Source organism: Megalopta genalis, chromosome 2 (genome assembly GCF_051020955.1).
Source record: "Megalopta genalis isolate 19385.01 chromosome 2, iyMegGena1_principal, whole genome shotgun sequence".
Classification (NCBI taxonomy): Eukaryota; Metazoa; Arthropoda; class Insecta; order Hymenoptera; family Halictidae; genus Megalopta; species Megalopta genalis.
This window is the reverse complement of record NC_135014.1, coordinates 8,183,483-8,209,213: the sequence shown is the minus strand read 5'-3', so window position 1 is coordinate 8,209,213 and position 25,731 is coordinate 8,183,483. Positions and strand designations below refer to the sequence as shown.

The window sequence follows — 25,731 nt, the reverse complement described above, 5'->3', positions numbered from 1 at the left end:
CTCCCAGCCTGTTTCTACGGATTCGTGGATCCGGATAGCCGTGGCTGCAGATCGGATAACCGGGACACAAATGTTCACGTTCGGTAATTCGAGAAAGAAGATACAGTTACCATTTTAACGTTGGACGTCTGTAATTTACCTAAACGATATTATATAATAATGCACGAAACGATTTTCATCATTTTTAATATTATCATTAAGAGTTAACTATTTGTCTCTTGTTCTTGAAAATGATTTTTTATATTACTAAGAATTAATTGTTTTGTTAATTATTCTGTATTGCGCAATTTCACTATGTACTTATATACAGGTTGTCTCATAATTCGTGGTACAAATTCGGTCAAGTAGATTCTATGGCTGGAAATAAAACGAAAATCAAAAATAACAAAAGTCGTTTTTGAGAAAATTGAATTCAAATATCAGTAGAGTGTACGTTTACTTAATTCAATAATCGATCATTATGGACCGCTGATACGATCATGTTCGCATACATGATACAATGTCAGTGCTTGCTTACTAACAGGATACGATTGAAGAGTACGTTAATCACAGGATGCTAAAATAATCAATGTATTTTTCGTTGAATTTAGTTTATTATTTTCAGTCAAGACATTGCTCAAAATGCATATTCGACTGATATTTTAAATTCTAATTCCTCGAAAACGAAGCATCCCACGCAATTTCGTTATTCTTGAATATATTGGGTTGGCAACTAAGTAATCGCCGATTTCAGTTATAGATGTCTCTCACTCCCATTTTTATGATATCCGTAAATGTTATATTATAAAATTATTATTATTATTATTATTATTATTATGTTATTTTTTATTATCCGTGAATGTTAGCAACTGGACAAATTGAATGCAGCGGTCAAGGGAAAGCGACCAGAATTGGTCAATCGTAAAGGTGTCATTTTCGGCTAAGCCGCACACGTCTTTGTCCACTCGGCAAAAATTGATGGATATTGGTTGGGAATTGATGTTACACCCACCATATAGCCCTGATCTCGCGCCATCGGATTACCACTTATTTCGATCCCTGGACAACTCCCATCGTGGTAAAACTTTTAATGACGATGACGCGCTGTAAAATCTCACTTAACTCAGTTTTTGGCCGAAAAGGATCAGACTTTCTACGAGCGTGGAATTTTCAAGTTGTCAGAGAGATGGCAAAAGGTCATCGAACAAAATGGAAAATACATTACAGATTAAACTTCGTTCCAAGTAAAAAGAAATTTTTTATTTCATTGAACAAATCAACAATTATTTAGTTTCCAACTCAATATATATATTTAATTCAATAAGAATTAGAATCTACGTGACCCAATTTGTATCACGAATTATGAAACACCCTGTATGTATAAGAATACGCGTTCGTATGACTGAGAATATGCTCGTCAGCAGTTCGGATAATGAAAGTTCAATGATGAGTTCGTATAGAACATTAATTCGTTCATATAAACAAGATGCGGATAAAGGAGGTTTTCGTTCACGTCAAATTGACTCCATATCTCTACAATAGTTATGACTCGATGGCAAATCGACTCAATATCAATCATGGTGACTTCGCATCAAATTGACTCCGTATCGCTCCATAACACCACTATTTACACACACATATATGGAGTCAGTTACACATCGAGTCACGGTTATTGACAGCGCTCTATTTGGCATCAAGTCACCATTGATTGATACGGAGTCAATTTGACATCACTCTATCATTAATGATATCGAGGCAACGGTGACCGCTGGAAGAGTAATGACAAATAGGATAATAATCAAATTCTTCAAATTCTTCAAATTCTTCCGCAGAAATCTGCACGGAGCGAGGAGAGGGGACGACGGACGATGATGAAAATAACGCGACGTTGTCGTTGTGCTGAAACCTGGAGAAAACTTAGAAAATTATCAGAGTCTCGGGGGGAGCTTGGATATAGAGGGCGACGATAAGGGCGGGCCGGGATATTTTCAACAATTTCGCAGGGTGAGACGAATTCCGTCCCCGAAACATCGTTTGGCTTCTTGCTCGCGACAGAAGCAGTCCATTCGCTCGCTCGTGTGACACGTGCATCCATTACAGCGTCCGTTTGCACATTTCTCCGGCTCGTCCGAGCACGATGAGCACTCTCCGTTATTAGAACTAGAACAACGATGATCTCAGGCAAATAGGAAGTGGCGAACATAATAGCGTGACAGCGAAAGACACGGCCGCGATCACGTTCAAACAAACCCAACCCTGCGACGTACATACTCGTCGGTCGACATTTTAGTTCGCGCACCCTGTCCCGTTCCTTCGGCCCGCAGTTTCGGAACGTTAATATTTCTCGGTTGAAATTGTCAAGACAAGAATCTGCAAATGCAACGATTTTCCAGGAAACGGGATCTTTACTTTTCGTCCTTGATTCTTGAAATAACGGCGACCGCTGGTGGCAAGAGCGAAAGATAAAGAAAGGAAGGGAAAAGCAAGCAGAATTCGGACTGTGGTCGATAGGAGCTGGCGCCTTCCATTATCGCGACCTTGCTTCCTTGCTGGCTCCCCGGATCTTTTTTTAACGCACGGAATAGGCAACTCGGACGCTTAAATTGCTTCGTTAAATCGTCGAAGGCGTCGTCTTTCCTTTTGTCTCCGTTTCCTGCACTCGATTGTTCCTCCTATCGCGTTGCTCCTCGTCGAAGAACAGTTTGGATAAAGGGTGGCATGAATAATGTAATCCGTACAACATCGGCCGGGCAAGGAAGATGGACGTAACTAGATACAAAACACGAGGGTGCAACGGCGCGGTGTTGTTCGGGTCTTCGTGTACGCAGACGAGACAACGACCAGATACCGAGTGTTTTTCCATTCGATCGCCGATGATTTCTCTTTCTATGGGACTTTCTCTCCCCCGCCCCTCTCTCTCTCTTCCTTTCGATGGTAATTGCTCGCGGGTAATTGAATGAAAAATTCAAAGAAATCCGTGTCGAGTCGCTGCGCGTGAATTTTGCAATATTTAGACCTTCGTTAAAATAATTTCAATCTGAATCTTTTGCTCGTTCACTAATTCGCCCGCGAGCACTTATTCGGCACGGTAGGTCAACGGTCAACGCGTGAAAAATATTAAAAAGTTATGGTTCTGTCCTGTCGGTTTTTACGGAGTTCCAAAAAAAAAAAAAAAAAAGAGTCGTCATCGAAACCATAAGCGGCACGGATCCTTGGCTCGTTTGCGGGGAACGCCGGTAAGTGGCGACCTAATAAAACGAAACGCGAAGTAATATTCTGATCGAATGTACCAGAGCTGGCAGAATAAACGATAAAGGCGGGTTTTTAATCACCAGGTCGCCCTGATAACGGGAGAGACTTTATTGCCCCGTATTTTCAGTGACTCGAACGATTCAAACAACAACGAGCCAGCATCGCGGATACGACCTGCAATAATCCGACCACAAAAGGCAGCAAAGCGAGTCAGCGGCTGTTGGATAATCTGCGATCCTCGGCGTTCGTCGGCATCGTCGTTACACCGTTCTCGGATGTATTGCTTATTGTAATGACAAGCGAAACAGCGGCGCCCCTTGACACGATCTCGCGTAAGCGAAACTGCCTCGTTCATCTCAGGATTTACAAGCTGGATAATCTTGATTTCTAATTCTCTAAAATCCACGAGTCCTCGATTCTTGAGTTCCTAAAATCTGGATACTCTACGATACCCAATTTTTTTTTGGAATCTAGATACTCCCAATTTCTGATTATTCTCTAATTTTCTAAAATCTGAGTACTCTAAGTTTCTAATTTCTTAGAATCTAAATACTCTCGACTCCTAATTTTCTTGAATCTGGATATATATTCGATTCTTAATTTTTTTAAATCTGGATACTCTAGATATCCAAGTTTTTAACATCGAGATGCTCCTAACTTCTCATTTTTCTCAAATTCGGATACGCAAGATTTCCTATTTTGTAGAATTTCGACAGTCTCGATTTCCAATGTTCTAGGATTTTTAGATACGATTGTGGCGGACCAGACATAAAAAGACACTCCATTCAAAAACGGGGTGTGCATATGCCTTTTTCGGTTTTTCCCGACGCAAGGCGTACACACCGCAATAAAACAATAAAAACGTTGGGACACAGCTTCGAACCATAGGTCCCGGATCACCCCGGTCGGAAAATCTTCGGGAAAAGCCTTCGCCCTTCCCAAGGACCTTCCCTTACCAATTTCAATACGTTCTCCCCAATAAATACGAGGACCTCTCGACCGGGAGACGTCAGTTAGCAAGTTTTCCTCCGACTCTCAACGTGTTCATATTTCTGTCTCATCCGTCACTCGTTTACCTTTACCTTCTACACACTGTACCTCATCGCCTTTTGTTACAAGTTATATTAAAGTTCTCGTTATATAAAAACCAAAAAAACTCTCTCGGATTATTTTATATAAACCGTCGCAGTAACCCCTGCGACAAACGATCGACTCCTAATCTTCTAGAATCTGGACGAATATCCGCGATTCCTGATTTTCGAAAAAATCTGGGTACTCTAGATTTTCAGTTTCTTCAGTTTTCGGGATTGTTTCGATCTCGAATTTTCTAGGATCTGTATACTCAGAATTTTCTAATCGGTAAAAAGGAACCATACGATCGGAATTCAACAGCAGTCCGAACAAGGACACGCCGGACGGTCGGCGAAATAGCAGGGCGCGTAAGTGCAGCAACCGCAATCGTTGCGAATGCAAAATTGCACGCGGGAGGCCGGTGGTTTTATTTTCGGAGGTGGCGGACACCGAATCGGTACAGGTGGAGGAATTGGCCGGCACTCGGGCATGCAAACGGGTCGTGGTCGAGGAGGTGGCTCCGGCCGTGGTCTGCATATCTATTAGCACAACTTCCTTGTTATCGTTGGATATACATAGCAACAACAATAAACGAGCGAGTTCGATGTTTAGTTTCATCGGAATCAACGGTGCGCGCCGCTTCGATAGTTCGCGTTCTACGGCGGTTTGTGCAAAAACAAATCTGAGAAAGAAATATAAACCGTGCTACCGAATCGATGAAACACGTACCAACGGTGGACACGAGGGTGGAGGACAGCAACATTTCGGAGGCAGACACGCTTGCGGAGGTGGACAACCGTTCTTTGGCCAGACGTAAGGGCCAGGCTTAGGGCCGTGGCAACATGGCGGCGGCAGGGTGCTGCACCGCCTTTGGCACGTTACAGGAGGGCAACGGGACATTCTCCAGTTGCGGTTTCTCGGTTGCACGCGAGACACCAGATCACATTGTTTCAACGCGGACAATTTTCTTGAATCATTACACCGAAAAACAGTGCCACGAAAAGAATCGTCGGGAAATTTGCAATCGCATCGTGCCGAAATTGCGCGCCTTGAACTTCTCCACAAGCGAGCACTTCTCCCGTGTTTTTCATTTCAACAAACTTCTCTACGTTCATATTGGATTTGCATTCGCTCGAAACGCAACACATTCGTTCACCCATCCGCGACATTTTAATCCTATCGACAGCTTAATCGAGTATCGTACTTTTTGGTTCGTGGGAATTTGCAGGAATTAGTTCGAGCACGGAATATTATTATTAAACAATAATATTAGAATATATATATAAATACCAGAAAACACCGATCACCGAAAATATTCAGATATCGGTATGCCGCAGCAATCGATCCAGTTCGGACAACAATTAATTTTCTTCGCTGGCGACGGTTTTGGGAGAGGGCAAATTACCGGGCGCGGGTAATAGCACGGCGCGTATAGCGCGCTGTTAAAGAGCGGCGTGTCAATATCTTCGTTTGGATTTACGTGGCTGTTTCTTACTTGTCGCAAGTGTAGGTCAACTGAAAGCGAACGGAAGAAGTGCCTGTGGCGGGTGGCTGGATATTCAAACACTTCGGGCATCCTGGATCGCAGAGGTTCCTCGGAGAGCAGCGGGACGCCACGCTGGGGGGGTATCTTGCTAGCGCATCGCTCGTAGTCGTCATTTCTCTTCTTTTAATTGAAAGAAAATCTTTAGATGAATTTTGATCTGACGCTGAAAATTTTGATAGGAAATCGAACGGATTTCGATGGAGACGAACGATTAAGGTTAGCCGATACAACTTGAACGTGTTCCCAACTGACGTTAGTTTCAACGAGACAGCTCGTTTTTTGTCGCTAGCTAGAATTCGTGAATCGACGTCAAAGACGGAACGAATTTGTCGATTTGACGGCCGAGCACGTATCGCGTTAACGTGCGAACATTGATCGCATGGGAAAGGTAAGAAAAAAGAAACGAGAAGAACGGTTTGGTAATCACAACAGATATTATAATAAATTGTATCTTTACAGAGGCAGATACATTGTAAAACGAATAGGGATACTTTCACGTAATATACACGCAGTCGTACATTGATCTAGGAATCGATCGGCGACGCTATATACAACACAACCACGGAAGCGTGCACGATATACCGTCGAAATTTGCAGGCAACGCGGTTGTACGTTTCAATTTGGCACGCGGTGCACCCGCATCCTCTATTCCAGTGTCCCTGCGTGTACCTCCGAGTGAAAACGAATCCTAAATGCTCTCTATAGTCTTTCTCGCGTTTCGAACGAGACACTGGAATGTCTCTTCCACGGACACCAATTCTTCTTTGCATCGGAATCAAATTATTCTCAATCTCGAAGTCGACTAATTATTTTGATTACTTTCAGCTCCATGAGAAACGGAAACCAGTCAGGATATGCTTCTCCTTCCATCTTTCACGCACTCTCTCTCTCTCTCTCTCTCTCTCTCTCTCTCTCTCTTTTTCTCTCTCTTTATCTCTATTTCTCTTTCACTATCTTTCTACCCCTGTTTCTGACTTCGATTCTAACGAAAGTGAACTCGAACGAATAATTAATAAGTACATCGAGATATAAAAAAAAGGATGTATAAAAAGAAGACGGCAGAACAAAAAGAAAAAGTAAGTACTTAGGCGATAGTGTTATAATAATGAATCACTGCGTTGTATTTTGTACACTCGCCACCGGTCCCTCTTTCCCCGAGTTCTCAATTAGAGCGAAGCTGCGCGATGTCTACGACATCCAAAGTAAATCAAGAGAAACAAGTCGAACATCGCACAGTTCAGCAGATTAAAGCACAGCGAGAGAACCTGCGCAACCGATCGACAATCTATCTTTCCCGTGTGATCGTCGAAGAAAATCGAAGGAAGTCCTCGTCGATCGGTAGCTTCTCTCTACCCTTAGCGTCGCGTTTTAGCATACCCCGAAATCCCGGCGAGTCCAACACCGCTCCCCTTTGTCTCTGGCAAGCGCGACGTCGCGGAATCGCGATAACGCGACGCTAAAGTGGACAAACCGTGTCCGGAGTCAGTCGGCCAAACTGTCCGCGTTCGTTTTTAAGTACATCGATTCGACCAAGATTGTTCCGCTGCTCCGACGTAGAGTTTGGTTTCGGCGGTATTTGTTTTTTTGATTTGCGGGACGGACAGAAGGTGACTCGACTCGACTCGATTCGATTCGAGTCGACTCGGATCGAGTGCAAACCTCGCCAAACGACACGCGTTCCGTTATTCGCCGGGCAACCGATCCCCCCCCCTCGAAGTAGTGGCCATCGTCGAACTGTTGAACGTACATAGAAGCAACGATTCTTTTGTGCTAAGTAACGCCTATCGAGAACTATATACAAGATAACTTACAGATCGTAACGTAAAAAAGAAAATGTCGGCAACGAAGAACATCATTTGCCCTCTTGTCCCGGTTCGTCGAGAAACTTTGCTCGCACGCATACACGGTCGTCCATTCACGCTTTCTCTCATTTTCTCTACGATTTATTCGTACTCACTCCCCCCCCCCCCTCCTCCCAACTCTTCCGTTACAATTTAAATAACTACATTATGTACAATGCACATACGCGAATCGTCAAAGTTGACGATCGAACATGTACCCTTTCTCTCTCTCTCTCTCTCTTTCTTTCTCTCTCTCTCTCTCTCTCTCTCTCTTTCTCTTTCTCTCGCGCGCGCTTTCTTCCTCTCTTCCACGTTTCGCGATGAAATTCTCCTGCTTCGATAATGGCGACTACCCTCTCGTAATTCACACCCTTACCGTACGCCGACACCCGTCTCATCGATGAATTTGCACGAAAAATTGGTCGAACGGGAGCACGGAACGCAATGAAATGCATGGGACCCGATTCGCAGGTGGCGTCTACAGTTCGGACAAGATAAATGAAGTTCGTGTGTAAGCCAGTTTAGTCCAACATTAGCTCCAGAGCTTAACCTACGTTTACACTAAGGCACATGAAGCGAGACGTTTCTTCTGGAATAGAGGTCGCGATAAAGTAACTGATTTCGTACAATTATTTACAAACGATAATCGGTATCTAATCGCGAGAAACTGCGTCCGTCAAGGATAAGCTTGCGCGGTCGTTTTCAGCACCCGGTCGAGCATTGTACGATTCGAAGAATCTCGTATAGCGCGTTTGCTGTTTTCCTCTCGAAAAGAACCCGCGCAAACTTCTGAACGAATTGAGAAATTGCTCAGCTGGCTACTGGAACATCCAAGAACGGAGTCGCGAAACTTGCGAACGTTTCACCGGGGAGCGTACGGTAAGGGCTCGACCGCCGATTCGTTTCAAGAAACTGAGAATGTATCGGTCAACCGAACGGTAAAAGTTTTGCAACGCGATATTAATCCCTAATTGAGTGCTACGCGGACGTGGAAAGCGCCCTCGAGTCCCTGGGAGCGAGAGCAGCGAGTCGCAGGTCCACGAAAGCTCGGGAGTCTACCGAGTCAGGAGCTCGGAAACCCAAAAGCCTGTCGGGTCCATAGCTCCCCGAATCGCTCTCGGTCGAAGGGAATTTTAACAAGTGATATACACTATAACAATCGGTAACACAGTTTGTACTTGATGGAAGGAATATAGTGAGGTACTCGAGCCACGCTAAGCTGTCGCAACAAAAGGAGATGATTCGATCGAAGACACGGAACGCGAACTGCATAGCAACGAACTGCGCTGATCGCGAAAGGCTGCGCTTTAATCGCCTATTTGATATGTATACACGAGGAAGCAGTTCGATCCTCGCTTCGAGACTCGAGCGTACGTAGCAGCAGCAGCAGCAGCAGCAGCAGCAACGAACAAAACCGCACCGAATTTGATCGTTCGTTCGAACGACCGAAACAAACTGTCGGGTACAGAAATGTCTTCTCTACCTCGGATTCTCTCAGGTCCACGGAGTGTCGCGTAGTCTCGAAGAGGTGTGCGCAAACCTCGAGGAAAAGTGTTTCAGCGCTCTAGTTATTTATAGTCTTGGAAAAAACCTCGTTATATTCCATCGAGCAAATACATGCAAGAACGCTAACGTTTTTCTCGTGCATCGTTGCCCTCGTTTGGGTCTCGCGAGACAACTCTCCCGAGCGTCGTTTAGTCCTCGGCGGAAGCACCTTGTTTGTGTCCTATTTGCGCACGCAGGATCGTCGAGCGAAACGTTGGCCTACGACGTTGGTCGTGGCCTAGCGATAAAGGCGATTCGCGACTCGATATTAGACAACAATAGCTTGGAACGTACTGACTTCTAACAACTTCGATATCTAATTCGCTTAAGTTTAACTAGGTGTAGTTTCATATTCTGCTGGCTAGGAAATCCAACGCGATCTAGGCGACTAGTCCCGTGGTTCTAGGCATGGTCGCCCGGAGCAACAAATCCGCAACAGCCGCCCGATTCCGTTGCCACGATTAAGTACTGGCCACGACTCGATGTCTATCACAGTCCTCCGCGACGAGTCCTACCTTTCGGCGAGCTCGTCGTCGGCCTCGCTGGTTGTCTATCCGAAAGTCTAGCTACCGCTCCCCGCCTCCGATTAATTCCTAATGTTCGACGACGATCGGCGGAACGTTCGTTCGCGTCTCTTCGCAAGTGTCACGCGGCTGTTAGCCGCCTCAACAGGAAAATAGTTTTCTCGCCACGAAGCCGAAACTATGCTAGGTTTTGTATCTCTTATATGGTTTATGCGTTTTCTTTTCTTTTCTTTTTTTTGTCTTTTTTGTTGATTTTATCGTTCTCGACGAAACAACGTGGTGCAGCGTAACTCTGGGTGCGTGTTTAATTTTGCGTGTTCATGCGGTACGACGGGTAACCGTTTTCTGGGAGTCTAAACTATTAATGTAGTCGAGACCAGCGTGTCTCGCGACTTATCAAGTATCTCGTGATAGACATTTAGGTAATAGTAACGACGTCAGAGCGACGCCATGGTATGAAACCATGGTTACACGGATCATCGTCTCGCGTTGCGTAAAGCGGTGACCAAACGGGCATGGTCCCTCCGTTCTCCGTACACTCCTAGCGTTTACATCGAAACCGAGGTCGTCGAGGCTGTGTGCGTGATCTACTCGTCTAGAAGAATGTTTTACGAATACGTGTTTTGTGCTTGGTTCGTCGTCCTCGTTGCTACTCTAACTATCTTCCCTCATCGAGATCGATGCGTCCTTCCTTCTCTCTGCGCGGCTCGGCGATTTCTGATCGATCCTGGCGATCGATCTCGCTCTATCCGGACTCCCGGCGGGATCCTTCCTCCTTTACTCGGGCTACCCTCGCGCGTAATACTCCAGGTTAATCGCGCGAGAGATCCGTACGCGATCGGGCAAGTCGTTACTATGTGCCCGAATGAAAGTACTTGACGACGCTGTTGATTAACTCCTGGCGCTACAATTGCACCTGGAACGCCTGCGTCGCGTTCGGCACGATGAAAGGATTCGTGGCACTCGATTGTCGCAGATTCCTCGCCGCGATTTCCGCCCACTCGGCGTCGAATGGGTCCGATGGTCCTGTTCTGCTGGGTTGGCTCATCGCCGCCGATCCTAGCGACAACGCTCTCGCGTGCAACGGCGGCGCTCGCCGAGGACTCGTTTGTCCTTGTCCACGCTCTTGCGTGGACCGCGTGGTTGGCGGCACCGAGCTCGTTATGCTACCCAGCCATTGGTCCGGCTTCGGCAAAGCTGACGTCGTCGAGACCGGTTGAACCTGAAAACGTTTGTCAACGTTAACGATCTTGGCACATTTAAAGCAAAGCCTGCGACGGATCTTAGAACCGCGTAGAAGGTTCGGCTAAACTGTAATACTAGGATTTTATGCATTTATGGCACAATCGAGTAGTTGCAATTTAATACTAAATCTACAAAACCAGCCAAAACGACTGGTTTTTCATTTCTTCTTTTTACGGTTCCTGATATTATAAAAATCTTTCTAGAAGAAATTTTTAAACTTCTTTATTCTGACACCACATATACAAGGTGTCCCAAAAATGTCTTGCAATCCGAAAGTAGGGAATTCCTGAGGTCATTTCGAGCAACTTTCTCCTTAGCGAAAATGCAATCCGCGGCTTCGTTTTACGAATTATTAACAAAAACCAGTGACCAATCAGAGGCGAGATCGTTTGGCGCGAGACGGTCGAGCCAATGAGCGGAACTAGGCTTCGTGCGCTCGTTGGCTGGGCCGCCGCGCGTCAGTCGTACTCGATTCTTATTGGTTACTGTTTTTCGTTAATAACTCGTTAACGGTGCCTCGGTGAAAATTTTCGCAAAGGAAAAAGTTGCTTCGAATGAACCTCCCATTTCCGGATTGCGGGACATTTTCGGGACACCCATTATATTACGATAGAAATCGCATAAAGCTTAAATAAATCCAATCTTGCCATTGTCACGAAACGACGTACATTGCTCTCGTCGAGAGCTCGATAGTTCCAGTGTTAAGATAATAAAAATAAAAATTTCGATTAAGAAGTGTTTATAAAACGCTGGTAGAAGCTCATTATTTCTAATCATTGCATATTCTTTCAATTTTCTTTAAAACCTATCGCGTAAATGTGTTAGTTTTGGTATGCGCCTGAATCTAATCAAATTTTGTTTCGACTCGGAAGAAGAAATCAATCGCAGTCACATTTAGTAGATCGTGTGTACGAGATCTTCATCGCGAGACGAAGACTCGTTGTCATAGTTCAAAGGATTAATAAGCCGCAATTCGTATTCTTAACCCTTTCGCTACTACGGGTGACTATAGTCACCCGCCACAAAACGACACCCACATACGATGGTTGACTATAGTCACTTGCCACAAGATGCCACCTGTACACGACGGGTGACTATAGTCACCGGTCACAACAATGGAGCCAAAAGTTAAAACAAGGGCTATCGCCTCGCTTTCCTCTGTTCGCAGACGCTATCATCTACCAAAAACTACGACCAATTGTAATAAATCTGGTCATATTAATCCAACGTTTTTGAAGCAAAAGACTTGGCCCCGAATGCTGAAGACTGCGCGCGCTTAATGTTCCTGCTTTCGGCAGGGTGCTCCGTTCTACACGAGGGACTCCGCGGCGAGGCCCGCCGTAGCGAAAGGGTTAAACAGTTTTAACCTACCTACTGTTTCACGATATAAATCGGCCTACTCGTTTCCACCGTAAATTCATAAAAATCCATATCCGGTAATCCGCGATCTACGTTGTATTTTCTTACCGCCGTGGTGGAAATCGGATTCACTGCCGAGATCTGACTGGTCTGGCTTACGTCGCTGGTCAAACTGCCGGACGGAGCCGGGGAGGCGGAAGCGACGCTGGTGGTCGGAGACGCGGTCTTCGGGATCGGTGACCTGTTGACGGCCGGCGTCGACGTGTTCCCCAAAGAGGACGTGGACGCTGTGCTGAAGGCTGGACTAGCTGACGGCGGTGTGCCGAAGACGCCGACCGTGCTAGCTGCCGGAGCGTTCATCGCGCTCGGCGTCGCTGTGCTCGTTCTTGGAAGGATGGGGCTGAGGTTGGAAGTTTTGCTCAGGATCGGTGTTAACCTGTGGTTCAGAACCGGCGACGGTGACTCTTGCCAGGTGGTCCCGACGTGGTTCAAGTTGCTGAGATCGTCGTTTTTGTCGTTGTTGTTGTTATTGTTGTTGTTGTTGTTCAGGCTCGGTTCGTTCTGTAACTTCATCTCGTCCAGGGAACTGCTGCTCGTTACTACGGCGGAACACGGTCGTTAGTCTTCGAATTATCGCGACCGCAGGCAAGAATTGAACACTGGAAATAGAAGATTGTGTACCTGGCGGAGTGTTACTGGTAGAAGTGCTGATGAAGAGCTGTTTGGCAACGGAGCACGCTGTGCTCTGGGTGGGAAGCGGTCCGAACTCGTCGATGTTCGTCAGGAGAGAGAGACCCCGCGAAATCTGCTGGCACATCGCCGAAACGCTGTCCTGGCCCACGGGCGATATCTCCGGTATCGGACTGACTGCAAAAACATCGGCAACATTATCGACCTTTTCGCAGACTCTCGCGGCGAACATCGCAAACATTAACTCGATCGCTATCTAAATGCGGTGCTCTGAGCTGGTGCTCCAAACTACGGGTACATGCTGCAACACGGCCACGGTAAACACGCCCGGAGGACGTCTAACGGAAACGTACAGGTGGAGACTTCTAGATGGCAAACTTTTAGGATGGAGATGGTATCCAACAAAGAGGAGGAGTCGTTTCGAACGGGAGCGTCGGAAAGCTACGAGGACCAACTACGTCGTCTCGAAGAAAATCGTGTCCTTCGGTTTAGCGTTTGTTTTAATCGGTTCGTCTCGTTCGACCGTTTAAACGAATCAACGATGTACATAATGAGAAAATTATCGATTGCTACACCACCGGATCAAATCTTGAACGAGCGTTTATCGTTTTCTCATTGCAAGGCATTATATTTCTAGATGTAAAAACGGGATCGATCGTAGAACATAGACCATCGGGGCAGGCAACATGGACACTTAACAGAATAGGGAATAATGACCTTCGTCATATCCTTCGAATTCTGTTGCAAAAACGGAGAAGCAGATTATTCGGTATCCAGTGTCAGTTCGAAAGTGCTAAAGCTCTCGGAACGAAATTGCACGAGGGATGCTCACCTGGTGGCTTTAACGGGACGATGTGGGACATGGCTGACGGTAGCCGCGCCAGGTCCGTCGGCTCGAGGCTGTGGCTACGCGCCCGTTCAAGGTTGCTAGGAAGATCGTTCACCCGCAAACTGAGCTGCCTTTTGAACGGAGAAGCTTGATTCAGTTGCGTGAAACCGCGGAAGGAACCTTGTCGTTCGAGCATCGACGGAGTGGCGTGCGGTCTCTCGATGGCGAAGGGGTTGTAGACTTGCTTCAACGGGGGTACGTCTACAACAGTCCGCAGTTTCAACGGCAATTAATAATTTAATATTTAATATTCGTTCGCGGTGGAAGTCACAAAAATTCCGTCACCGCTCGGTAATACACACAGTCGTGTGATAAAAATAACTTTCTTCAAATTGGACCAAACGAGTCGTTCAACTTCTTTCAACGCTAAACCTAGCATGCCGGTTAAAATGACGGTCTTGAACTCTGTCTTGGAAAATCATTTTAATCAAGCTTTACATTATAAATAAAATGGCGACAAGTACGAATCAATTCAGTCTTGTCATTCGCATAAAATAATACGCGTCAGTCGCTCTCAGGGCTCGGTAGAGGTTTAATATTTCAATGTTAGAAGGACTAAGACGCGATATACAAAAACTATTGCAAAAACAACGATCTTCGATCGTTTATAGCTGCATTCAAGTGGTCGGCATTTAAGTCAGCATGCGTTTAAGTTACAAAGCCTGCGAAGTGCATTGTTTAAATCGTCGTATATCTCGTTTCGCTCGATTGCAATTTTTGTACAAATTTTTGGTGCATCGTCCAGCAATCTTTTATCGTCTCAAAAAAATCCAGAGATCGTTTGGACCAATTTTAGAGAAGTTATTTCTTTTTGGATGTACATAGTTTTTTGATATTTCCTATACGTGTATAATATGTTGCAAAGAATGGCGCAACTTTTACGGCGGCGATAGCACGCGAAATCTAAAGTCGAATGAAGGGATCGTAATCGAGAAGTAATTTCGAGAAGAACCGACCGACGGCTCTCTCGCGCGAGTCCTGCAGCCGTTCGGTGAGGCTCGGTTGCCTGAAGCTTCCGCTCCTCGTGAAGGTCGAGGTCTTCGAATCGAACGTCATCGTGACACCGCACTCCTTGTCCCTTCTCTGCTTTCGTTCCAAACAGGCGGCAAAGGCGCAGCCCACCGCATGACTCAGACGTTCACCCTGAAAAAGGTGAAGACGTTAAGCTCCCGATCGAAGTTGCTTCACGGAAGATAGCTGTTCTACTCACCGACTCCTTCAGCGCGAGAAAACCGTGGCACATCCACCGTCTTGTAGTACCGTCCCTGCAAATGTAGCTGAATCCTTTCTCGTGGTTTCGATCCGGAGCGCAAAACGAGACCTTCTCTATCGTCTGGTCGACGATCAGCCCTTTCGTCTCGTCCTCGACGACCCTCAGACCGTCCCCTGACACGTGCAGCACCGCGCGAACCGGCCTTCGTCTCGAATTCTGCCGATTCATAACCAAGAAAATGAATATAAGCTGCGAGCTCTCTCCTCGACCCGTCGCATTAAATACCTCGCATATTCGTGTCACTTACTCTAAGTACTTTTAAAGCTTCCTCGCATACTTGCATACCCCTTGACTCGAACACTTCTACACATCCCAGGTACTGCAACGATCAGATTTATTACTATCGATGAATTACGAAAGGAAGAATGAATATTCGTTGCGCTATAACCCCCTATAATATCTTTCGATCGCATCGTTCCACGCCGTCGAGTTCATTTTGCTTCGGAACGATTGCATTATCGTTTAGCTCCTAAAAGGACGATACCTTAACATGGAAGGCGCAAGTAGCCGAACGGACAGCCGTCTCGTCTGCTTGCCATTGGTGGGGTTTGCTCGATTCCGGCACGTGGGAATCTTTCCGTCGCCGAAAGCTGTCTCGAAAGCTCCGCCGTAGTCGATCCATTCTTTTCCCAGGCGACCTCTCTCGCTTCTGCGCAAACACAGATACAAAACATAATTATTCCCTTGTCCATTTAAAATCAACCACGGCCAAGAAAATAACATCGGTCGTTTCGTTCTAACCGGATGCGGTGCTCGCAACGTAGCCGAGGTTCCACGAACCGTTCGCTGTGTTTTTCATCTTAACGCAACTTCTCGTCGAAATTTTACGGGTTAAATTATATCTATACAGCTTTAAGGAACGGCAAGCGAACCTCGGAAATCCGAGCACGATTTTCCAGTGAAATTTTTCCCGGAGAAGGGCGTCGAAATTCTCCGAAGAATTCAGCCGGAGGCTTTCAATTGTCGCAAAGAGCAGCCCCTAGAAAGCAATTTCGTGAAACGATGCGTCGTCGAGAAGATACGCCGCCGCGCGGATATCATCTCTCGCTCTGCTCGGCGTTTGCCCGTTTAAACGACCCCCTCGCGTGAAATCGCCGAGCCTCTGCGAAAGCTGCGAGCGTTCCCAGAGGACGAGCACTCCGCTCCAGGTTTCCCCGATGAGTCGTTAACAGTCAGCCTTGAGAAAATAGCCGGCCGAAAGAAGCCGGTGTCTGGCGACAACGGAGTCGAGCGCCGAGTCGTAGTTTTACAAAAGCCTGTGATCGAATCTTGGCATCGGTTCCCAAAGAATCTTTTATATCGAGACCCTCCTCGGGCTCTCCCCTAGCGCGGCTACCCTCCTAAATCGGCACCCCTAAGAACCGGTCGGCGGATCAAGAACCGAGGAAGCCCGTTGAGAAAGCCCCCCCTGCCTCTTTCACGTTCGATCTCCATTACCGATGATTGCAACGTTGTTTGCAGTAATCGCTCGATTACCTCTTCGGTAGTCGACCGTATCGAAAATCGCATTGTTGCATCGGGAGACGGTGCATCGATATCCAAGTAGCTCTTGAGAGAAAGCAAAGTGTCTTGCAATCGATTCGCGATGATTTATTAAACGAAGTGTATAATGTTCCGTTGAAACTGCCGTGAAAACGGCGATCGGTAACGAAGAAGAATATCCGCTCGCGTAACTCCGTAAAATTCTGGTGCGGTAATGGTTACAGAAGCGGAGCATCGTCGCTGGCGAAGATAAGAGGGCGGGCCTTATCTCGCCCTTAAAATACGGAAACGCGTTAGCCTAGGCTTACACGATCCTCTCGCGTCAGATAAGAAATATCAACGAGATCATCTAGAAGCGTTCCCCGGCATGGTGGACGCTGCAAATATCTCGTGTAACCGTGTATGTATCGCGTACCAAAGCGGGGAGGTCGATTCCCAAGGGAGCGTCCTCTTTAATCCGCCTTTTTCATCGTCCCAACACCGGCCGGGCTAGATAAGCATCGACGCGATTTCTATTCAAATTCTAACCGACCCGAATAATTGATCCCGTCAAGGTTTCTTCGGGACGCGCGGGTTTCGCATAGAGAAAAGCTGATATCGATAACTCGTCGACGCGAAACAAAAACCGTTTGAATTCCAATTTTCTGCAGCGGCCTCGAATCAGCGGCTACAAACAGCATCGATCCCCCTGTAAATGTTGCATAGGCCACTCGGCGTTATTCGATCGCATCCGACGGGCGTTTCGCCGAACCGCGCTCGAAGACCAAGCAAATATTGTCACGTACGGGCAACGATCCGCTTTTCCGAGGATGAGAGCTCGCAAACAATAGACGCGCAGCTGTGTATCCGCGAAACGATGCGCTCCCTGTCAAAATAATGCACGGCCGGACAGCCTTTCTTCGCGTTTCGGTCGAGGAGCACCGGGGCTAATGGTTAAAACGCGCGAAAGTAAGCACTCTCGACGCAATCCGATTATTCGGGCTATTTGCTTAGAGTGGTAATAGGCTTAGCAATGCGTTAGCGCAGCAGCGACGCGACTCGACTCGACTCGACTCGACTCGACTCGATTCGATTCGATTCGACCCAACCCGACCCGCTCTCCCTATCATCGCCCCGAAGAGATAACCGGCCGGAGGAGTGTCCGTAAGTGGCCGTGCGCCGCGCCGTTCGATTACAGCTGTCATCTGCCACCGGATCGATGACGTTTCATAATTATGTTCTCGCGGGGCTTATTTTCACAGAGTCCCATGCCTGCGCGATTTGGCAATATGGTATTTATTCGGCTATCGATTCGAGCGCGGTACATTTATTCATCGGTGTTTAAGTGGCATGAGGAAAAAAACCGGAGAAGCCGGGTGTGAATCAGTGGATCGACTCGCGTGGAATGCTCTCTCACGGTAGTATCTTCGACAAGACTTACGACTTTCTTTCGCTACAACTTCGGACACGAGCCGAGCCGCGGTGAGTCAGCTCTTCCAGTGGCTCGGAAATTTTTCGAAATATTACGAAACGTCGTCGTCGACGAGCCTCGCACGTATCTCGAGAACTAAAACCGCTGATGCCAATTTCCCGAATAACCCATACTCGAACGGCCGTGATTTATCAAAGTTCTCGGGGAGATACGTCGACGAGGGTCGTTCGTCCGGCACAGCCGCAGAAGACCGCGTTTTTCAAGGAGGCCGTTCCGAGGCTCCCGGTCCGCGTTTTCCTTTAAAGTCATCGTTCAATTAGGTCTCCTTCTCGTACCAGCCATGTTAATCATGCGATTTGATTGTAGGCCGGGCATCGTTATTCCGCGTCCCATTGTTACGACGTTCTCAGCGGGAAAGGTCAAATCGAAGTAACCGTACGTTTCGCGATTGCATTACGTGTGGTAACCCGATACATAAGGAGAAAAATGCGGCGATCGGCATCGATGCGTAACGATGAATCGTCGCATTAGCAATTTAGATCGATTCCGGACCCCGTACATAAATTGTGCAACGAATCTGCGCGCGTCTCCGTTATTAAATCAGCGGCTCCGCGGACCGTCGGGAATACGTTTAGGAAATTTTCGAGTCGAGCTTTTCTTATGCATAAATTGCCCGGCTCCGTGATTAAATTACAAGTTGGCGAGTGCCTTTAAAATTCGATGAAAAAATTGTCAAGTTCGCCGCGTTACGGTCCACCGATACGGAAGCGCCGTTTAAGATAAAAGCAATATTACCGGCTGGAAAGGAAGCGGCCTACGAGCTCGCCAGCTCGAGGCTCTGAAACTTCGTTCAAGCGGATGTTCCGGTCTTCGAGAGAAAGCTTTCCGTTCTCTCTAAGGGCGATTTTAATATCGCCCGTTCGACATCGCGGGGAGTGCCGTGAACTCGACGACGACTCGCTAACGGCAGGAAATTGCGGCGCTAGATCGACCTGCCTACATTTTGACATGCACGAACCGTCTGCATGCACACGCACGCACACGATAACCGCAGCGCATTCTCCTCCGCCGCCATATTTCCTTTCACGACTCAAGGTCGAAACGGCAACGTTTACCGTATGCACCGGGCACTCGGCTAAAACGCCGCGAATGCAGATACGCGACCTCGCCTACTTATCTGCCAATTAATGGATTTTTACGGGGGATCATTACCAACGATCACTGTCACAATTCCACGGTGGCGCGATGCGACTCGACCGTCGCCGTTCGCATTCCACGAGTCCTTGTTACAACTTCCAAGAAACTTAGTCACGAACTCTATATCGAAACTTTCGACAAAAGTTTCCTCTCGTATTTGCCCACGGTCCGCATCGATACGAACAACGCCTGCGGAAATCGTGCGGTTCGGCTTGTAAAATAATTTCAGTTTCCAACATTTATGTAACCACGAGAAATCTTCGAGGAGGCGAAACGAGGTTCGCCGTTCTAATTTCGATGGGGCGAGAATGGCTACGAAAGGAAAAATCCAGTTATAGATCTGTCGCGAATCGAAATAGGAACGAAGGGGGTGCGTCGAGGCAATTGAAAATTTAGAATTTACTTACATATACGGGCTTTGGACCTTTCAACGACACCGAAGGTATTAAAAATACTACATCAATTATGCAGAAGCTATACATTAGTAGAAACTATACATATACAGCTGTAAAACGTTACATTTCAATTCTGAAAATGTACAAAAATAGCTGAATAATCCGCATAATTTATTCACAGTACTGAAAATTCTATTCGTGCAATTGTATCGGCCGCAGTGTTAGTTCTACGGAACTCTCGTCTTCGCAAAGAATGGCAACCCTGGTGGAAGTATTCGAGCTGAAATGGGATAAGATACCTGGACTAGATTCGATGCAAAACAAGTACGACCCAGTTAGATTTGGCACGGTCGAGGGTACATACTGTCCGCGAGAAATCAGTTGATCGTGGTTTTTACCGTCGAGCCGGAGCTCGAGCCGAAACAGTTCGAACACGATTGCTGGAAGCGGGTGAAGCACGAGTGTAAAAGGAGTCACTAAAGAAATCCCGACAATGAGCGACCGGCCTGGCATCGCTCCCTTCGGGGTTACACGCCGATCGAAGCCACGGATCTCCTGGTCCCTGACGAGGTGTCGTGACCTAAAAAGCCACCGGTGAAAGCCGGTACACATTCACGCGGTCCTCTAACCGTTCGTTGACCGGAGACACTGGATTCTGTTCTCGTAGCTCCGATCGCGGACGCGGACCAACACCTCGATAGCGGCTCTTCTGTGTAGCCGATCTGACCCCCACCTGCCCTCCCGTGTAACGCGACTCCAGATCCACCAGGAGATCGTGCGCGAACTAGGCGATCGACGAATCCCGTCTCGGGCCGCGAAAGGTCTCGGGAGAAATTTCGAGGTGGAAACTGGAAACGAAATTCCGGGCGCGAGGCAGCTTAAAGCGAAGAGGACGATCGGCCGACGGAGCGGACTCGTGTTCGAACGAAGGATACTCGATGTTGCGCGCACTCTCCCCGAACGAGAGTTTCCCACATCGCGCTGCTAATTACGCTAATTACATTTACGCACGGAGAATAATGTTCCTTTATGATCGACCATTGTTCTTCCACGTTAAAAGGAGACATTCGATCGCGTGATTAGCACGCTTACTTTCCAGCCCGCTCTCGGGGCGAGACAAAGCTTTGCGAAACCACGCGATGTCTCGTTTGGAGCAGACACGACTCGAGCTGCTAGGAGTCAGGAGCTACGAAGCCACGCCCACTCGCTTGCTCCGAAACATTGCTACAAAAGGGAATCGTTTGTTAAGGAGCCCGACGATCTTACGACTAGCACAAACAAAGATTTAGTTTAGGTTAATTTATTCAACATTTGTCTACAAAAATTCAACATCGTAATAATGATAATGACAATAACGATAACAATAACAATACATATAAGAATGAAAACAATATGATTTAATATCCCAAACCAAGCATCCTAGCTTCCGACAACATTTTTAAATTTATTAAAATCATCAATGAAAAGGTCAACAATGTTGGTACATGTGTGTTAGCCAAATTGAGAATCCTATTCAAAGGATGGGTATAGAAAAAAACGAGGAACATAGCAACGAGGCACAAAAACTCGATGGGATCTTGTAAAAGATCGTGGATTGTTAAAATTAATCAATTCGATAACATCAGGGTTGTTTGTTTGATAAACGATAAAAGCTTTGTAAGCTTTAATTATGGATTGCTTGTCAGGACGGTAGCTTGGTTCCGAGGTAGTCGGGAGCAACGAAGCCACGCCCACTGGTTTGCTCCGAAACATTGTTGCGAAAGGGAATCGTTTGTCGAAAGTGGCGATATTTAATATCACGATTATCAGGATTTCTTTGCAGCCTGTGGATGGCACGACGAGACGAAGCATCGCGAAATTCCGCGACGTTGTTTGGATCGGTCATGGCCGTGGATCGTCCTCCGAGGAACTGCCCTCTGCTGTTCGGAGAAACGTAGCCGCGTTCGCTCGCTCGCTCGCTCGCTTCGAAGCATTGCCGCGAGAACAAAGGGTTGCACCTGCCCTATTGGACGGTGGGGAGCGCGAACAGCCATGAAAACGCCATAGACCCCATCGGGAGCCAGGCAACGACCGCAACGCAAGTTCGCCGGCAAAGTTATCGCGAGTTGAGCCGCGTCGGGCGCGTTCCACTGAAACAGAGTTGAATCGCGGTCGTCGAGAGAACGCAGCGAGGCGTTCGCGTTATTGTTCCGCGAACAACGCCGCGCATCGTAACGCGTACCTGCGTCTGCCTACGTGCAACACCTGTCTCGGTGAAAGGATCGAGTACTAGCGCACGCAACCAGATATTTGTCGCTACAAGACCCGCTGCCATTTCAGGCAACGCGAAATATTCGTTCTGCCCCCCCCCTCCCCCCTCGATGCGTCAAGAAAACTGAAAGTCAGTCGCGCCGTTCGTCCCGCCGATCTTTGTTCCTCTGTAATTGCGTTTTAACAGCGTGCTTCGTACGAACATTCCCCGGCTTTTCCTCTCGTTCTCGCCAAGACTATTGATTTTCCTGTTGGCTCCCACCTTGTCCTACTCCTTCTTCGATGCCGAACAATTTTGGCACGACACAGCGGCCCGTCCAATTCACCGAACGAACCATGCGTTTTATTCGGAGAACGGCGCTGAGAGCGTAAGAGTCTACGATGTAGACGCTGGAGCTCGTCGGATGAAGCGGATTTCTCCGTAGAATTCTAAGACACCGTGTAGAAATCCGGATCCCTCTCCCGCGATATCGAGCGTACGGACATCGGCACCAGTTATCCTTGAAGTTCGATCCCCCGTTGCTTTCTCTGCGTGTGTGCGTGACCGTAAACGTACACGCTTCTTGTTCACGTGCCTCCTTCCAATAGATTTATGCGCGCCGCTCGCGTAATACGATTCGTACGTAATCACGAGCGTCTTCGGGACTCGCGTAACGTCGACCGAGTTGAGTCGATCCGCGGCCGACGTGGCCTCTCCATTGACAAATATCGCGATTTGTCCCGCGGCGGAACGATTCCCTACGTAAAACCCGTCGCGAGTGTACTACGTACCCGAGATGATTCAGCCGAGTCCGTTCTATAACGTGTAATTATTTAAGATGCGATAAACCTCGCGACTGGTTCTACAAGGACGTTGCCGCGAGGGGGTTACACGGGCCCCGGCATCTCTCGGCGAAACGCACCCGGTACGACTTCGGCCAATATCCAAGGCAACAGCGTCTCGAGAACCTGGTTGCTTTCTCTCGATCCTCATAACGCTTTCTAGCGATCGCGCGATCGTTTCAAACGTCATCGGTACTCGCAACTTGCGACTCACGATCGGAGAATGTCGTTTGTTCCCCGGGGAACAAAATCGGAATAAAATCGCCGATTTACACGAATACGATCCATGCGACAGTCGCTCGATCTCGAGCAAATTCGAGAGCTCGAAATAATTGTGCGCAAAGTTCCGATGCTAAGCTCGAATCGGCGGGCTTTTGCTGGAGCTGGAAGCCGATTCCGATCAATTATTTCGCGGAAGAGCGGAAACCGTATCCAAGCGACACAAGAACGCGCAGGTGATTCATATTTGCCGATGGAATCGCTTAGGAAATGAAACCGTATTTACCTCGCCCATCGAGAACCTTTAGTTTGAGGTTTTCTTAATGTTTCCGCTGCTGGTGCAGCTGAAATCTCATTCTGCTAAAAGCAAGATGGAACGGTGCGGGATATTAGTTTATGAAATTACTCCCGCGGAGCGGGAAGATTGCTCTGCTAACCGAATAGTCGTTGACCTAGTCGAACGCGAAGAAACGATCGCCGCCTGTTCGAAAGGTTGCGTCGAACGCTGAGTACGATATTGGTCCCGGTATTGGTAAAAATGCTCGATCTCGATAGATCGTTGCAGGCAACGCTCTTCTTCGCTCTGTTTCATCGATGAACGATGATCAACTGCACCGGCCTGTTACGCGAACAAATAATTGGTGAGGTGTATCGCGTGGCTTTGAACGCGCAACAAAATGAGGACCGCGCGTGCCTAAACGCTGCTAATTATATCGAAATCGTGAACATCGAAAGTTCCGTTTTTACGCGCTTCTCTCGCCTACGATGATTTCACAGTCGATGATTTCACATCTGACTGACGCGCGTCAGATTTCACCTTCGAGACAAAGATCGGTTATGCAAACCCGTCGATGGAGCACTAGGAATTCATTAGAAGCGTCCGCAAGAATTCTCGGATCGAGGCGGCCTGATTACAAGCAACGAACGTGCACCGCTCGTAGGTATTCATGAAACTACGCCCTCACATCTACCAATCGAATCGATGGGAATGTCCGAACAGCTTCGAAAACTGCGACGATGCTGTGCTATCTGCTACAATTTCTTAACCCTTTTAACCACGGACACGGTGTCTAACAGACTCTACCGTAAATATTATTGCTTCTACCATAGGCGGATGGTCCTTGTCACCGCCGACATGTACGATACGTGTTACATTTTCTATGTACAATGTCTACGTAATACAATTTCTGCGTAAAAATTAATCCATTTTGTAAACAATATATTAGGTCTACCGGAAAGTTCTGTCTCCGATAGTGTCACTTCAAGTTTCAATCCATATGCACACGTTGATTTGAGACATATATGACTATCTCTCTTTATCATTGCATTTACACGCATGTACTCTCCTAAATAAACTGAAACAAAGATGTCTCGTGTCATTATTAAGTGAGACGCGATCGTGAAAGCATGGCTACCGATGATAATGCCAGACCACATGCTGCTCTGGCGACACGTCAGAAAATCGCAGAGCTAGGCTGGGAAATTCTGTCGCATCCACCATACTCCCCAGACCTAGCACCCTCCGATTATCACTTGTTTCTCTCTTTGCAGAACTTTTTACAGGAAAAAAAGATTCAAAACTGAAGCTGATATCAACCAAGCACTAGTTGAGTTCTTCGCCTCTAAAAATAAATCATTTTTTAAAAGTGGCATTTACAAGTTGCCATCACGCTGGCAAGAAGTCATAAGTAACGATGGAAAGTATATTCTGCAATAAATATTATTAAATGTATGAAAATTGTGTTATATTTCAATTCAAAAACGGACAGAACTTTCCGGTAGCCTAATATTATTAATACTAATATTATTATACTTATATATATATATATATATATATATATATATATATATATATAGTAGTATACTACTAGTATATATAGTAGTATAGTATACTATGTATAAGTATAGTAGTATAATATATATATTATACTTATAATAATATAATACTTATATTATTATTAATACTAATATTATTATTATACGGTAGACCTAATATTTTAGCGAGCTGCTGTGACAAACTCGGATGTCCGCGGTTAAAGATTAAACACTCGACCTATCGGAAGTTTGCCGGGACGAAAGATATCTTTAAAACGATAAGCCGACATGAAATTATTAGGTTCCTCCGCAGGGTGCGAGCGGTGTCGATTCGCGCATGAGAAATTGCAATCGTTGTTGAAACACCGATTAAGAAATCCTCATCCGCGAACGATAAACCGTTGACAACTGTTAAACAACCGCCGGCAGGCGACGCTTGAAAATCCTCAGCGAGCGAGTAAGGTCGTCTTATAGTAGAGCGTTGAATTATAAAGAGGTTCGAGGCGCGCGGAATGTTTGCGGGAACGAAATGCGCGAAACGTAGCGCGTGTTTCCGTCCGTGATAGCTCGAAGAGCACCCGCGCGAATGGGATCGAAGTTGTGCGGGAGATATGCCGGCGCGGGGAATAGAAAAAGACTGTCTGCATAGTTTACCGTCGATCAACCTTCGCCGCAGTCTTTGTCGCGGCAGAACTTTTCTACCAGGCGTGTAACGTTCGCCGCGCAGCAGAGGCCGAACAGACGCCGGTTACACGACAATGTATTATACGTACACGCTGCGAGCGATGCTAGATAATCGTATTCAAGCCGCGCGCAGCTCGCCCATTCGTTATCGAACAAATAGCTGCAGAAATATGGACGGGCATGGACGAAAACTCGAGAGCCTATCGAAACGCGCGAGCGACGAGGAGAAAAGACACGCGACC

The 25,731-nt window shown here is 47.1% G+C and overlaps 1 protein-coding gene across 4 annotated transcripts in view; it reads right to left on the bottom strand.

Annotated features, from left to right (window-relative positions):
* Positions 1 to 6,263: 6,263 nt before the first annotated feature.
* numb (NUMB endocytic adaptor protein) overlaps positions 6,264 to 25,731 on the bottom strand; it is a 64,271-nt gene continuing 44,803 nt past the window's right edge. For 3 of the 4 annotated variants that reach the window (XM_076528840.1, XM_076528841.1, XM_033478206.2), the window contains 9 exons: positions 15,699 to 15,863; positions 15,462 to 15,533; positions 15,152 to 15,370; positions 14,898 to 15,084; positions 13,885 to 14,142; positions 13,770 to 13,790; positions 13,044 to 13,229; positions 12,471 to 12,961; positions 6,264 to 10,980 (listed from right to left, as the gene is read on the bottom strand). In XM_076528840.1, the coding sequence (XP_076384955.1) occupies positions 10,663 to 10,980; positions 12,471 to 12,961; positions 13,044 to 13,229; positions 13,770 to 13,790; positions 13,885 to 14,142; positions 14,898 to 15,084; positions 15,152 to 15,370; positions 15,462 to 15,533; positions 15,699 to 15,836 (1,890 nt within the window). In that variant the 5' untranslated portion in view covers positions 15,837 to 15,863 and the 3' untranslated portion in view covers positions 6,264 to 10,662. The remainder of the gene's footprint in view (positions 10,981 to 12,470; positions 12,962 to 13,043; positions 13,230 to 13,769; positions 13,791 to 13,884; positions 14,143 to 14,897; positions 15,085 to 15,151; positions 15,371 to 15,461; positions 15,534 to 15,698; positions 15,864 to 25,731) is intronic. The other variant, XM_033478207.2, reaches the window with a different exon arrangement.